At 40.4% G+C, this 12,881-nt stretch overlaps 1 protein-coding gene across 8 annotated transcripts in view; it reads left to right on the top strand.

Annotated features, from left to right (window-relative positions):
• ncalda (neurocalcin delta a) overlaps positions 1-11,238 on the top strand; it is a 91,949-nt gene extending 80,711 nt beyond the window's left edge. For all 8 annotated transcript variants that reach the window (XM_051956441.1, XM_051956440.1, XM_051956439.1 and 5 more), the window contains 3 exons: positions 2,140-2,245; positions 6,928-7,047; positions 9,182-11,238. In XM_051956441.1, coding sequence (XP_051812401.1) covers positions 2,140-2,245; positions 6,928-7,025 — 204 coding nt within the window. In that variant the 3' untranslated portion in view covers positions 7,026-7,047; positions 9,182-11,238. The remainder of the gene's footprint in view (positions 1-2,139; positions 2,246-6,927; positions 7,048-9,181) is intronic.
• Positions 11,239-12,881: the final 1,643 nt, after the last annotated feature.

The raw sequence follows: 12,881 nt of genomic DNA, 5'->3' as shown, positions 1-12,881 counted from the left end.
TTCAAATCCCGGCCTGGGCCTGGGATCTTTCTGCATGGAGTTTGCATGTTCTCTCTGTGCATGCGTGGGTTTTCTCCGGGTACTCCGGCTTCCTCCCACAGTCCAAAAATATGCTGAGGTTAATTGATTACTCTAAACTGTCCGTAGGTGTGAGTGTGATTGTTTGTCTGTATATGTAGCCCTGTGACAGACTGGTGTCCCCTGCCTTCACCTGAGATAGACTCCAGCACCCCCCATGACCCTAGTGAGGATAAAGCAGAGTATGGAGAACGGATGGATGTGTTGGCCTTTTGGGATCTCGAGTTTCTGTGTCTGAGGCTGTAGAAAATCTGTTTTCTGCTAATTCCATTAGGGTCAATACAATAGAATATAATGAGCACCTTATTGCTTTTATTCTGAAGGTATCTTCAGTAAAGTACACTGAAGAGGAGCAGGCCAAAAAGACAACTGCCAGCTTTTCCTAAGCTTTCAGAATTGGAATAGCTGAAAATATTCATGCTGTGTTGGCTTCATGTGGACAGATCACAAGTTCTCTTCAGCATTTTCTTGTACTAACAGGAGTTAATGTGTGGGACTGAAATTAAAAACCCAACATGAGTACCAGCAACCTGTTAAAGCTATTACGTCTTTGTAGCTTCTGTTACATGGTGACTGAGGGTTTCTGAGGTAACTGAGCTGCTACAGGACTTTTCTGTAGTCTGGACCAAAGATATATATTCTGATGGGTGACAAAGTAAAGGAAAAGCATGATCCCTTGACCCCTTACAGATCCAGTGAATCTTTTTAATAATGTGGGGGACATTTTGCTGGCAGGGTTTGTGTCCCCTTGTCCACTCAGATGGAGTGATCAATACGATGTCGCTCTGTGTGATCAAACATTCCAGTCCTCATGAGAATGGTTTCTTCCAGTGTGACCATGACCTCATCTGTAGGGCACTAGAAGTGTGTGCATGGTTTGATGAGTATGAACAGGATGTGAATCATGTGCTACGGTCTTTGCAGTCACCTGTTTAAACACCTATAAGAGGTTTTGGACTGGTGTATTCTCCCTCACTATCATCAAACACCAAAAATGCTCAAGTATTTTGGGAGGATGTTGTTCCTGAGACTTGAGGAAACAATTCAAGGTGCACTGAAGCTGTTCTGGTGGCCTTTATGTTGTTTTTTCTTTTGAGTCAAGTGTCACCCATGATGAGAATAATCTACAGCAAATACTATGTCATTCTAAAATGTCATTAACTCTGGCTACTAATTATGCTCTTTCCTGTAGAAATGCATGTTACTTTATGTAAAAATTACTCATTTGGGGTGCACAGATTTTACATTTCGGAAAAAGAAGGCACTTGACTTAGGTATCAGAGCTGATAGTAGGTTTTTAAAAAATCTAATCCATGCATCCTTAGTTTTAGTTTGCGTTTTGCTGTTGTAAAGAGATCCAACAACCACAGGTGGTATAGAAGGGCTGTTTGCAGGCTGTGGGACTAGAACCTAAAGTCATCTTCCATCCATTTTATCTTTAACCAGGAACTCTCACACTCTTCTTCACTTATTCACTCAACTCTAATATATCACAAACACAGCAGTTCAGTCTTCAATGAGCAGTAAAATGTGATTCTGTTCACTTTTTAATCCTCATCATTTTGCATCAATACTGACAACTGTTACACAATGAGAAGTTTAGTAATTACAAAATGCAACACATCACCCTGTTAGCAAAATCTAGTTTTGCACATGCCAGTGATGCTACTTTTTTTGGTTTCAATGTGATGTTTTTAAAGACAGAACATAAATCATACTTTTATGCAGAAAATGTAATGAAAGGAATAAATGGAGGAGGCTAAAATGCACAGTGACTTACACACATCCACGGTCACATAACGTCCACCTAGAGCTCAATAACACAGCACCTGACAGGAAGTCTGGTAAAAATATCAGAATTAAAGAGGAAAAGCTAACATATGCACATGAGATGATGTTTGAGATCTCACGTCCACTACAGAAACGGTGACAGCATCAAGCCTGTTAGCTACAGTGAGTCTCAACTGTGGAGTTCCTGGGGGCAGTAATTAGTTCCACAGCACCCTGCGGTTAGGGTTAGGGTTGTCTGATTGTCTGACCTCACTGTGTGCTCCTTTGTAGGCAATATATAAGATGGTGTCCTCCGTGATGAAGATGCCTGAGGACGAGTCCACACCTGAGAAGAGGACAGAGAAAATCTTCAGGCAGATGGACACCAACAGAGACGGTAGGCTACCTTCATTTAGAAGAGTGGGAGCAGGTTTGGTGTTTAGTTTATCAGTGAAGTGAAAATTATTCATCAGCCGATGGTTTAAAATTACGCCCACATCGCATTTGGTTACAAGAGTATTTAGAGAGTATCGTCAATGAATAAAGGAGTCATGATTGTTCCCTTTATATTGCTACTCTTTGACATCTCAGTTCTTGAATTGATGATAACTTTAACAAGTTTGTCACCCTTGGTGGTGTGACTGTTTATCCACACTTTTATGTGTGTATATGCAAATAAATATTACACATACACTGTTAAAAAATGGGGTTGCACCGTGGTGTACTGGTTAGCACTTTCGCCTTGCAGTAAGAAGATCCCCGGTTCAAATCCCGGGGTGGGCCTGGGATCTTTCTGCATGGAGTTTGCATGTTCTCTCTGTGCATGCGTGGGTTTTCTCCGGGTACTCCGGCTTCCTCCCACAGTCCAAAAATATGCTGAGGTTAATTGATCACTCTAAATTGCCCGTAGGTGTGAATGTGAGTGTGATTGTGTGTCTGTATATGTAGCCCTGTGACAAACTGGTGACCTGTCCAGGGTGTCCCCTGCCTTCACCTGAGTCAGCTGGGACAGACTCCAGCACCCCCCACGACCCTAGTGAGGATAAAGCGGTGTATGGAGAATGGATGTTAAAAAATGTAAATGCAAAAAAATTCACGACTGGCACTGGACTGTTGCCAAACAAAAAACCATAAAATTGAAGTTAAATTCTAATTCAATTAAATTGCATTAAATTTGCAGACATTTTCATTATGTTTTGCAGACTGTTATTTAACAGATTTTCAAACACCTTAAATAAATTGAAAGACATAAAATCAGTTTGTCGTGGAAAAATAAGGAACCCGCAACAGAGCTGAGGGAGTATAGAGGAGTGATTTTCATTTCCATATTAACACTGATTTGGTCGATGTACAGCCGAGTTCTGGGGTTGTTCCTCTGGCACACATAAAGGTGGCGCACTAAAACTCTGGTATTTTACTGATTTTACGGTATTATCAATCAAACACCCTCCATAAACTGATAGACCTAAAAGTTGTGTAGTGCAGCTGTTATATTTTACAGATTTAAGACTTATAATAATCAAACACTTTCAATAAAATGTTATCACGTGCTCAAGATTGTTGAAAAGCAGTTATTTTGGAAAACAAAGTACATAGCACTATGATTTAAAAACACTCATTTATTCAGATGAAAATTGACAAATAAACCACCAGAACCCCCTCAGAGAACTGAAAAAAATACAGGGCCTGTAATAAAAGTTTTATTTCAATGAATTAGTATTAGAAGTAAATTTTGAGGGGACAAAGTGAAAAATCTAAGCTGCCATAGGAGCATGCTGAACTCCAGCAGCACCAGTGTGGTGACGATACAAGACTCCTCAGGCAGCCTGTTATCCACACAGTGAAGATAATTAAGCTCATGTACCGTCCAAGAACTCTTGCACTGAAAGATTCAGTGCATATTTATACTTTATATATTTAAATACTGATAATTAGTGTCATATTATGTGAATTGGTGTGTATTTGTCTATTTTAAGAAAACAAAAGTACTGTATAAATAATACAGTACATTTTGGGGAAGGGACGGGGAGAGAAATAAAAGTACTTTGGCATTATAGCATAATACTTTAATTAACATTCGGTTGTTCAAATATAGATAATGTCTGTAATTTTCTGTAAAATTTAGAAAACTACTGATTTTTTTTGTTATTTTATATATAATTGTGATTTATTTTATAATGATACACAGTACTAGTCCAAAGTTTTTTGACTGACCTTCAGTTCTTAAAGTAATCATGGACTGTCGTTTCTCTCAGCTGATTGGTTCTTACCATAATATGGATTCTAACAGTTGTCAAATAGGGCTGTCAGTTCTGTAGCAACCTGACTTCTGCACAACACAACTGATGGTCCAAACCCCATTAAGAAGGAAAGAAGTTCCACAGATGAACCCTGACAAGGAACACCTGTGAAGTAAAACCATTTCAGGTGATCACCTCATGAAGCTCATTGAGAGAATGGCAAGAGTGTGAAAAGCAGTAATGAAAGCAAAGGGCTGAAGAATCTAAACTACAAAACATGTTCTGACTTATTTCACAGTTTTTTATTTACTACATAATTCCGTATGTGTTCATTCATAGTTTTGATGCCTTCAGTGAGAATCTACAGCGTAAAAAGTCATGAAACTATAGAAAAAACATTAAATGAGAATGCATGTCCAAACTTCTGACTGCTAGTGTATGCATGTATGTATTCCATAGTGTCAGGGTAACTACTGCAACATGTAGATACGTGCATTCACTCAAACACAGTACTATAATATCATTTTGAGGTATTTACATCTTGAGTACTTCTATGTTTCACTACTTTGTACTTCTTCTGTGTTTGAAAAGGAAATATTATACTTTCTACTCTGCTATAGTTATTTAACCTGAGCACTATTCCATCCATCCATTCTCCATACACCGCTTTATCCTCACTAGGGTCATGGGGGGTGCTGGAGTCTATCCCAGCTGACTTGGGTGAAGGCAGGGGACACCCTGGACAGGTCACCAGTCTGTCACAGGGCTACATATACAGACACACAATCACACTCACATTCACACCTACGGACAATTTAGAGTAACCAATTAACCTCAGCATGTTTTTGGACTGTGGGAGGAAGCCGGAGTACCCGGAGAAAACCCACGCATGCACAGGGAGAACATGCAAACTCCATGCAGAAAGATCCCAGGCCCAGGCCGGGATTTGAACCGGGGATCTTCTTGCTGCAAGGTGAAAGTGCTAACCACTACGTCACTGTGCAGCCCCCTGAGCACTATTAAGCTGAAAATGTTTTGCATTTTAAACCAGTGGCTTCCAACCTATTTGGCATCTGACGTGTTACAAAAAGCAGTGCGTGTTGGCGTCATTTATCACATGTCTGCGAGCTGACAGCTCTACCAAACATTGATTTTTTTTTCCTTTCTAAACTTAGTTTCAGTGTAATGAATGTTCCCATGATCCAATGTCTCACCAAAAACCAAACATTAGAGAAAAAGTCTGAAAACTAATAACAGTAGTTTTCTCATTTATCTGGTGTCCCTGTATATAATACTTGACATGAAGTAGTTGAAACCAGCTCCACCTACAGCAGCTCCAACAGTGCATGCTGCTGACACACCACTACTTCACTATTAATAATCTCATGATGTCATGTATAATCGTATATGAGTCAGAGGGAACCCACCAGTACTTTTACTTTAATTCTTTTACTATGTTTTGCTGCTCATTCTTCAGAGCTTTTACTTTTAATACAGTATGTCTGATTTGCTGTGTTTTTTCTTTTACTCAAATAAAGGGTCTGAATTCTTCTTCACACACTGTTTTTATCTATTTTATGCATTTTGACTGAACAAAGATCCAGCTGAGATTAAATTAGTCTCTTCTTTGATGGCCTGTAATCGGTGTGCAGGTGTTACTTCATTCTTAGAATGTTTAAACAACCCATTGATTGCTATTAAGATCACACCTGTGGTAGTATCTGCTAATGTCAGGACGCTCTAAAGCCAACACAGTCTTTTGTTTGTGACCAACCTGACATGTAAAGCATTTCAGGTTTTCCTGTGCTTCTCCAACAATCCACCAAAAGAACTTTAAGACAATCTGATAGAAACTGATTGCATGAAAGGGAGCTCAACAGGCATTGAAAATGCAAATGTATTGAACAGCTTGTCACTGCCACCTGGTTCACTGGCTGGCAGCTGTTGTCATTGTACAATCCGGCCTGGTTTTCTATTACAGAGTGCTCCAGCCTGAAGAAGCCACTCACTCACAACACATTTCATACCTGACCTGAAATTTTAGTAACAAAAAACACACTTGAGCTGCACACAATTGGACTATAGATATTCGAGCAGCACCAGCGTACGACTCTTCATGTGGAGGGAGACCCCACAGCACAAGAGACACGGGGGGAGACGGACGATGAGGAATTAGTGAGCAGTGTGGGGAGGTGGAGGGAAGACTAACAGGGAGAAAAGTGACGGCAGAACAAAGACAGCAAGATGAAGTGAGAGTGATGACCACAACATGGAAGTGTGCTGTCTTTATTCTGGGTCCTCCAATGAGAATGACACGCAGTGCACAGCTACTGGAGAGGCAGCTGGACTCTGATGTCAGCCTCAGGCAGAAATATCTCAACACTTCCCCCTGATGGTGAAAAGTGTAACATCATTAGGATTCACTCAATCAGGTTTTGAGGAAAAAACCCTAAAAACAGAAGAGATTCACCTCGACATTGCCATGATCTCACTACCTCTCCTCACCAGGATTCAGGCCTGTTTTCTGTTCACCAGTGAGTTGCACCAACGTGGACAGATCCTTCTTACAGCATGACATAGACTCTGAATGTCACATAATTACAGCAGAATGTTTACACACGCAAACACTAGAATGCACCATAATGGGGTGTAATTCCTGCCCCTGTGTGATGTGTGGGAATGCGCTGTGACTCAGTGTTGTTAAAACATTTGGTGGTTAGAGCATTTGACCTTTAATTTAGGTGGTATCCTGATGAAAATGTTACTCTTGTGCTTTCTGTGTTGCGCTGAAATACAACTTACTAAAAGATGCTTTCTCTTCATGTTATGTGTGTTTTAGGCAAGCTGTCTTTGGAGGAGTTCATCAAAGGAGCGAAGAGCGACCCCTCCATCGTCCGCCTGTTGCAGTGCGACCCCAGCAGTGCTGGACAGTTCTAAACCTGAGGCATCAACACGACCTGTAAGACCCCCAGTCAGCTGTGTGGTGTGGGTAATGAAATGAACCTGTCTGTATGAAACATCCTCTAAACAGCAAAGTGTACTCGGTTCAGAGTCGTGCAGTGACTGAAGGTGTCGGTGCGCTGATGTAACGGAGGAGGGCTGAGGTTCACTCTTAGAAACGAAGGTGTTTCTCCCACGAATGGTTCTGCCTCCCAGCCAGTGAAGACGCCTGCTGGAGGGAATCTATTCACAGTCTGTGTGCACCATGCAGGATGTGGGATGGGTCAACCACAGTGTCACTTCTTTGTGACTATATGTAGTTCATGGACTGATATAAGAGACGTTGTAGGAGGTGGCCTGGTATTTTGGAGCAGGTGTTAAAGGTGCTGATGCTCAGAAGAAGCCTCTTCTTTTTAAAACCCCCATGTGTAGGATAGGATCATTTCTGAAGGGAGTGTTTTTGTGAGCAACTTCTTGTAGAATTCAAGCTCTCTACTTTGTTTTTGGTGTTGCTGAGCCTGTAAGCGCGAGGCTATGACCTTTAAAAGCCCGGAAATGTGGAGTACAGATCTGACCCCGAAAAAGTTCAATTATAATCAAACATGATGACAGTCTGCTACAGTCTGAGTGTTAAAATGTGTTGAAGTCAGACTAAGATCAGAATACACAAACAGCAGGTCTCTCTGAGCTCACAGTTGATGATGTGAGGCTCATGGGTAGCTCCACATTTCCCCCAACAGTCTTTCCTTCCTGAGCTGCAGTGGAGGGACAGTAACACAAAGAGGGGATTTTGTTTAGAAAACACGAAGTCTTTGGAAATTATCCACTTGATTGTTCTGCTGAAGCCTCATATGAGCTGTCTGTGTGTACATACTGCAGCCACGCCTGACTATTGTTTCAAGGCAGACTTGGAAATTTGTGAACTATCTTTAAACAGAGGTTTGTTTGGACTCTTTTTCTGGTGTTGGCATCATTAGAGATGAGTCCACAACACCCAGATATATTCAGTTTGCTGCTACAGAGGAGGGAAGCACATGGAAAATATGAGAAAATTTTTCTTAAAAAATACTCCAACTGATCAGCTCTAGTTACAGTTCTACATTTTTTTTTACAAAGAGCAGCTGTATAACACACTAAAGGAAATGACATGTGACTGAACTCCTGTGTTGTGGCTTCTGTTGGTACCACAGATGAAAGCAGCACAGGTTCAGATCGTTACTCACTGCTAGCCACATCCATAAGTAATGAGCACTAACATGGTAAGTGTTCCTACAAGGTGCAATCCCAAAGTGCCTTAAATGTGTTTATAAAAACAGTATTCATACCTGAAATGCCTTTCTGGAAGCATGTCATCATCTTCAATTCTCACTCTTCCCACTCTGTTAAAACCCTTCAAATTTATTTTGAATCTGGGAAAGAGGGAGTCAAAGTCACAGGTAGTCAAATGATGCAGGTAGAGCAGGTGAGGAGCGTGGCTACATACAGCAGAGTATGGCACTGACAGTCTGACCCTGGTTGACAAATTTTGGGTGCAAATCCACAGAAACATCAAACAAAACTGACGTGATGCACCTTCTTCAGTCTTGAACACTGCAGCCTCTTTTACTCATGTTTGGTCTCAGTGATGATCCAGGACTTGAAGATTGGGTCAGTTAGACACACAAAGTGACTACAACGTGGATTCTGAACATTACAAATACGCTCATAATAAAAAAAGATCCAGTGTAGACATTGTTAATGTGGTAAATGACTATCTGGAAACAGCTGATTTTTAATGTAATATCTCCATAGGGGTACAGAGGAACATTTCCAGCAACCATCACTCCTGTGTTCTAATGCTACATTGTGTTAGCTAATGGTGTTGAAAGGCTCATTGATGATTAGAAAACCCTTGTGCAGTTATGCTAGCACATGGATGAAAGTGTGAGTTTTCATGGAAAACATGAAATTGTCTGGGAGACCTCAAATGTTTGAACAGTAGTGTGTACATTAAGATATTTCAAAACTGTGATTTCATTTGGACATTAGATGCCTGTTTTTTTATTTTGTCTATCATGAATGCAAACCATGACATGTAACGTGTGATAATGAAGACCAACATAATAACATTGACGCCACTTTGCTAACCGAGCGCCTCCTTTGTGTGCTTGCAGTGCTTCTTTGGGTGACTCTAAATGCCCTCAACTCTCCACTATGGAGCACACTGATGATGAAGAATGAAGAGATGATGACGATGAAGAAGACAGGCCTTCAATATGTACTGAGGACTTTCAAAGATGGACACAGGAGCCACATTCCCCCCTTCTCTCAAGCTGTTTATCTGCACCCCCCAAACTCCTACCAAGACTGATCTGTCATCAGGTTGTCAAACCCCACTGATTGTAATTGAGTCCCTCAGTTGTCCTCATGGCGTGTCAGAGTTTAAGGAAAGTCTACGGCTGGTTGTATATATGCAGTATAAACTGGAGTCTCTGTATCAGTGTCTTTGCTTGGCTCTCTGTACCTCTGAGGCTGCAGCTGGGGGCCACACAGAGCCTGTATCACTCTAATATGTATAATAGACGGAGTGTGTGCATGAGACCACGAGAGGGAAAAAGAGAGGCGTGATGTGTTGGACGTGCTGTAGGTGAGATCATTCCATCTGCAGACGGGACCTGTGAAGTTTGTCCTTCACTCAGAGCGAGTGCTGCTTTCCTCTTTTCTACTGTGAGAATGTGTACGTGTGTTTGTGTATTTTGCAAACTTGATAGACTTTGTTTCATAGACTTTGTGCTGGGACAACAACAACATGTAACATTATGCTACCGTGCATATTCGCCCAAACCCGTAGTTAGATTTTTTTGTGAAGTCTCACTGATGACAGATGAAAAAGAATCCCTCTGTCCATCATCAGTTCCAGTGGCTTCTTTCACATCACCACAGAGTGTTACTGCGCTCTAGCTTTAGGTAACAATAGAAAACTAGTCTTTACAAGTATTTCAGTACAGTGTAGATATTTTAAAGTGCATCTAAATTTGTAAAGCGAATCCTCATAGTCCAGAATACTCTGTTGAGAACAAATGTTGTGAAATAATAATACTTTTGAAAAATGTTTGTTTATTTAAGCTGTTGCGGGATATCGAGCATGCAAACCACTTTCTTTTTGTTGACTTTTACTACGTGAAGGGCAAAGCCGCATTTCTTCACGCTTCACTTTTAGATGTTTTTAAAATGCCGCATGTTGGGTACAGGGGTGCGTAGACTCAAAATAACACGTATGCATGTGCAATGAGCATGTGTGTGTTCTTTTAATGTATGGTTATCAAACAGCCGCTCATCCACTTAGCTCTGTGCTCGCTTCTGTATGTTAGTGTTGTCAGCGTTAGTACTACCAGTGGTCAGTGTTATTGGAGTCTGGACTGCCAAAGCTGACACATCTCTTGGTTCACATGAATGATTTGAGCTTTAGGACGACCGTCATGCACACAAACATGGAAGAATGCTGGGCAGTCTGAGCTGAGAGCTGTTTCCAGTTACAGCTGAGGCCAGTAATTAAATCACATCCAGTTGTATCTAAACACACAGCAGAATGTACACCGTTACAGTGAATACATACGAAGAACACGCACTCCCTCAAGGGTTTTCTTCCCCTCTAATTTCAAATGAGAGGATTGAATTCATGGTCCATTCTTCTCTCCTACGTTCTTTTCTTCACTCGGCTTCAACAGAAACCTCTTGAAGCTCCCTGACTGCCCTCCTCCAGGCCCAAGCAAATCCCTGTCAGTTACCGCATCGTGTTCTGATTAGAAAAGCTTTGAATGTTTAATTCAATTACTGCTGGTTTTTTTGTAAAGAAAAAAAGAAAAGATGCAGACCATCAGAGGATCACAACTACTGCAACGATGCTGTCACCATGTGTCGCTTTTATAGTTTTTTTTAAATCATTTTTTCCTCTCTCTTTTTTTTTTTAAAGAAAAGCCGTGACAGGTGTAAGACTTCTGTTAAAACACAAAATAGCATCTTGTGGTCGAGTGCCAAATAAAAACAAAAACAGTATTGTATGAATTTATACTGTACAATTGTTATATGTCGAACAAATTGTTTGTAACTGTTGCATTTTGTAGGTTTTGTATGGTATCCTGTATTTAGTGACTGCAGTTTTGGAACACAGGATTCTGTTTTTTGGTCAATTTAAAAGGCAAGAATTAAATTTACAATATATTGTGTGCAAGTGTTTGTGTGATGTCTGGTTAATTGTGTAATATTTAGAGTTTTAGCTCATTAAGGTCATACTATGTATCTGTTGGCTTTTAAATGTAAAGAAATGCTAAGGTGGTTTTAGGCAGAAACAGTGTTCCTGTTAGTAATGTAATCCATAGAGTTCTTTTAAAAAACATATAAAGGATTGTCTTTAAAATGTGTACAATTGTATATACATATTGGACTTTTGTTATTGATGCATTGATATGTAAGTTCTATTTTAACATTGCCACTGACTCATTTTATTGACTTTCAATTGGCTTAATTTAGAGTATAGTAATGTTTTGTATTTGTGACTCACTACAGCTGAAACATAAACAGTAAGTACCTCAATACTGTACTTAAGCACAGTATTTGAGTATTTTCCTGCACTGGTGCTCCTACAGAAAAATGTTCTGACTTGTTAAATGACCAATAACATGTAGAAAAATCACAGAAAAATATATTTACACATTGACTGTAAAAAAAAAAAAAAGAGAGAGAGAGAAAAGAAAAGAGCAGGCCCAAATAGTACATGATGTCCACATCAAAAATCGGTATATCTTTGGCTGACCCTTAGACAGGCTGTAGTCTCCAACACAGCTGCCCGGGTTCGATTCCCACTCTTTGCTGCAGCTCTTCCCTCCATTCCTCTCCCTACTGTCATGTCTGCCTCTCTGCTAGTCTGTCTCATGAAGCCAACAGAAGACAGAAAAATAACTTTAAAAAAATAAATCAGTATATTTATAAATGGTAGTTTGTTCTTTTATATCATAAAATATCATAAAATCACACTGTTCTACTCTATTTAAAACGGCTAAAAATATTTAAAATTTACAGATAGTTGCCATTATTCCCACCATCTGATGATTTTTTTTAATGACAGTTCCTGATTTCTAAATATTTGTAAATAATAGTTTTACAGTTTTACACAGGGATCATCCTGCTGACCTACGTTTGTCTTTCTGTGTGGCTGATAAAAGCATAAACAGGATGGGTTCACTGGGTTCTTTGGTTTCCACTCACAGTCCAAAAACATGCTGAGGTTAACTTGTGATTCTAAATTGTCTGTAGGTATGAATGTGAATGTGATTATTTGTCTCTATATGTAGTCCTGTGATAGACCGTTACCTGTCCAGGTGTCCCCTTCCTTCACCCTTCAGCTCCCCATGACCCTAATGAGGATAAGGCGGTGTATAGATAATGGATGGTTGGATGGAATCCATCTAGTAGTAGTTGAGATATTTCAGTCTGGACAAAGAGGTGGCCTGACCAATGAACGTTCTCGTCCCTCCAGTTACACCACAACCACAACTGAAATTACTTCCACTCAACCAAACAGCACTTCTTTGGATTTTCAGACCACTTTCAACACTTGTAGTGTCAAATGATGACTTCTATGCGTTCAGCTTGCTGAGATGAGATCCCTCTGACCTGTCACACTGAAAGGCGGCCTCAATGTCAAGCAGTCTGATCTCTGACTGCAGAAGGAAGCACAATGGAACAGCTCGCTGAAAAACCTCAGACTGGTGTAGCTCAAATTTCTTCAATAGTTTGGAGGTGACAGGAGCACAGCAAGAGCAGAGATCACTCAGTAAAGTGCTTCTTCTCCAGTAAAGGCAAACATTATACTAC

Source organism: Acanthochromis polyacanthus, chromosome 12 (genome assembly GCF_021347895.1).
Source record: "Acanthochromis polyacanthus isolate Apoly-LR-REF ecotype Palm Island chromosome 12, KAUST_Apoly_ChrSc, whole genome shotgun sequence".
Lineage (NCBI taxonomy): Eukaryota > Metazoa > Chordata > Actinopteri > Pomacentridae > Acanthochromis > Acanthochromis polyacanthus.
Note: the sequence above shows the minus strand (reverse complement) of the source record. Positions and strands in the feature narration are given on the sequence as shown.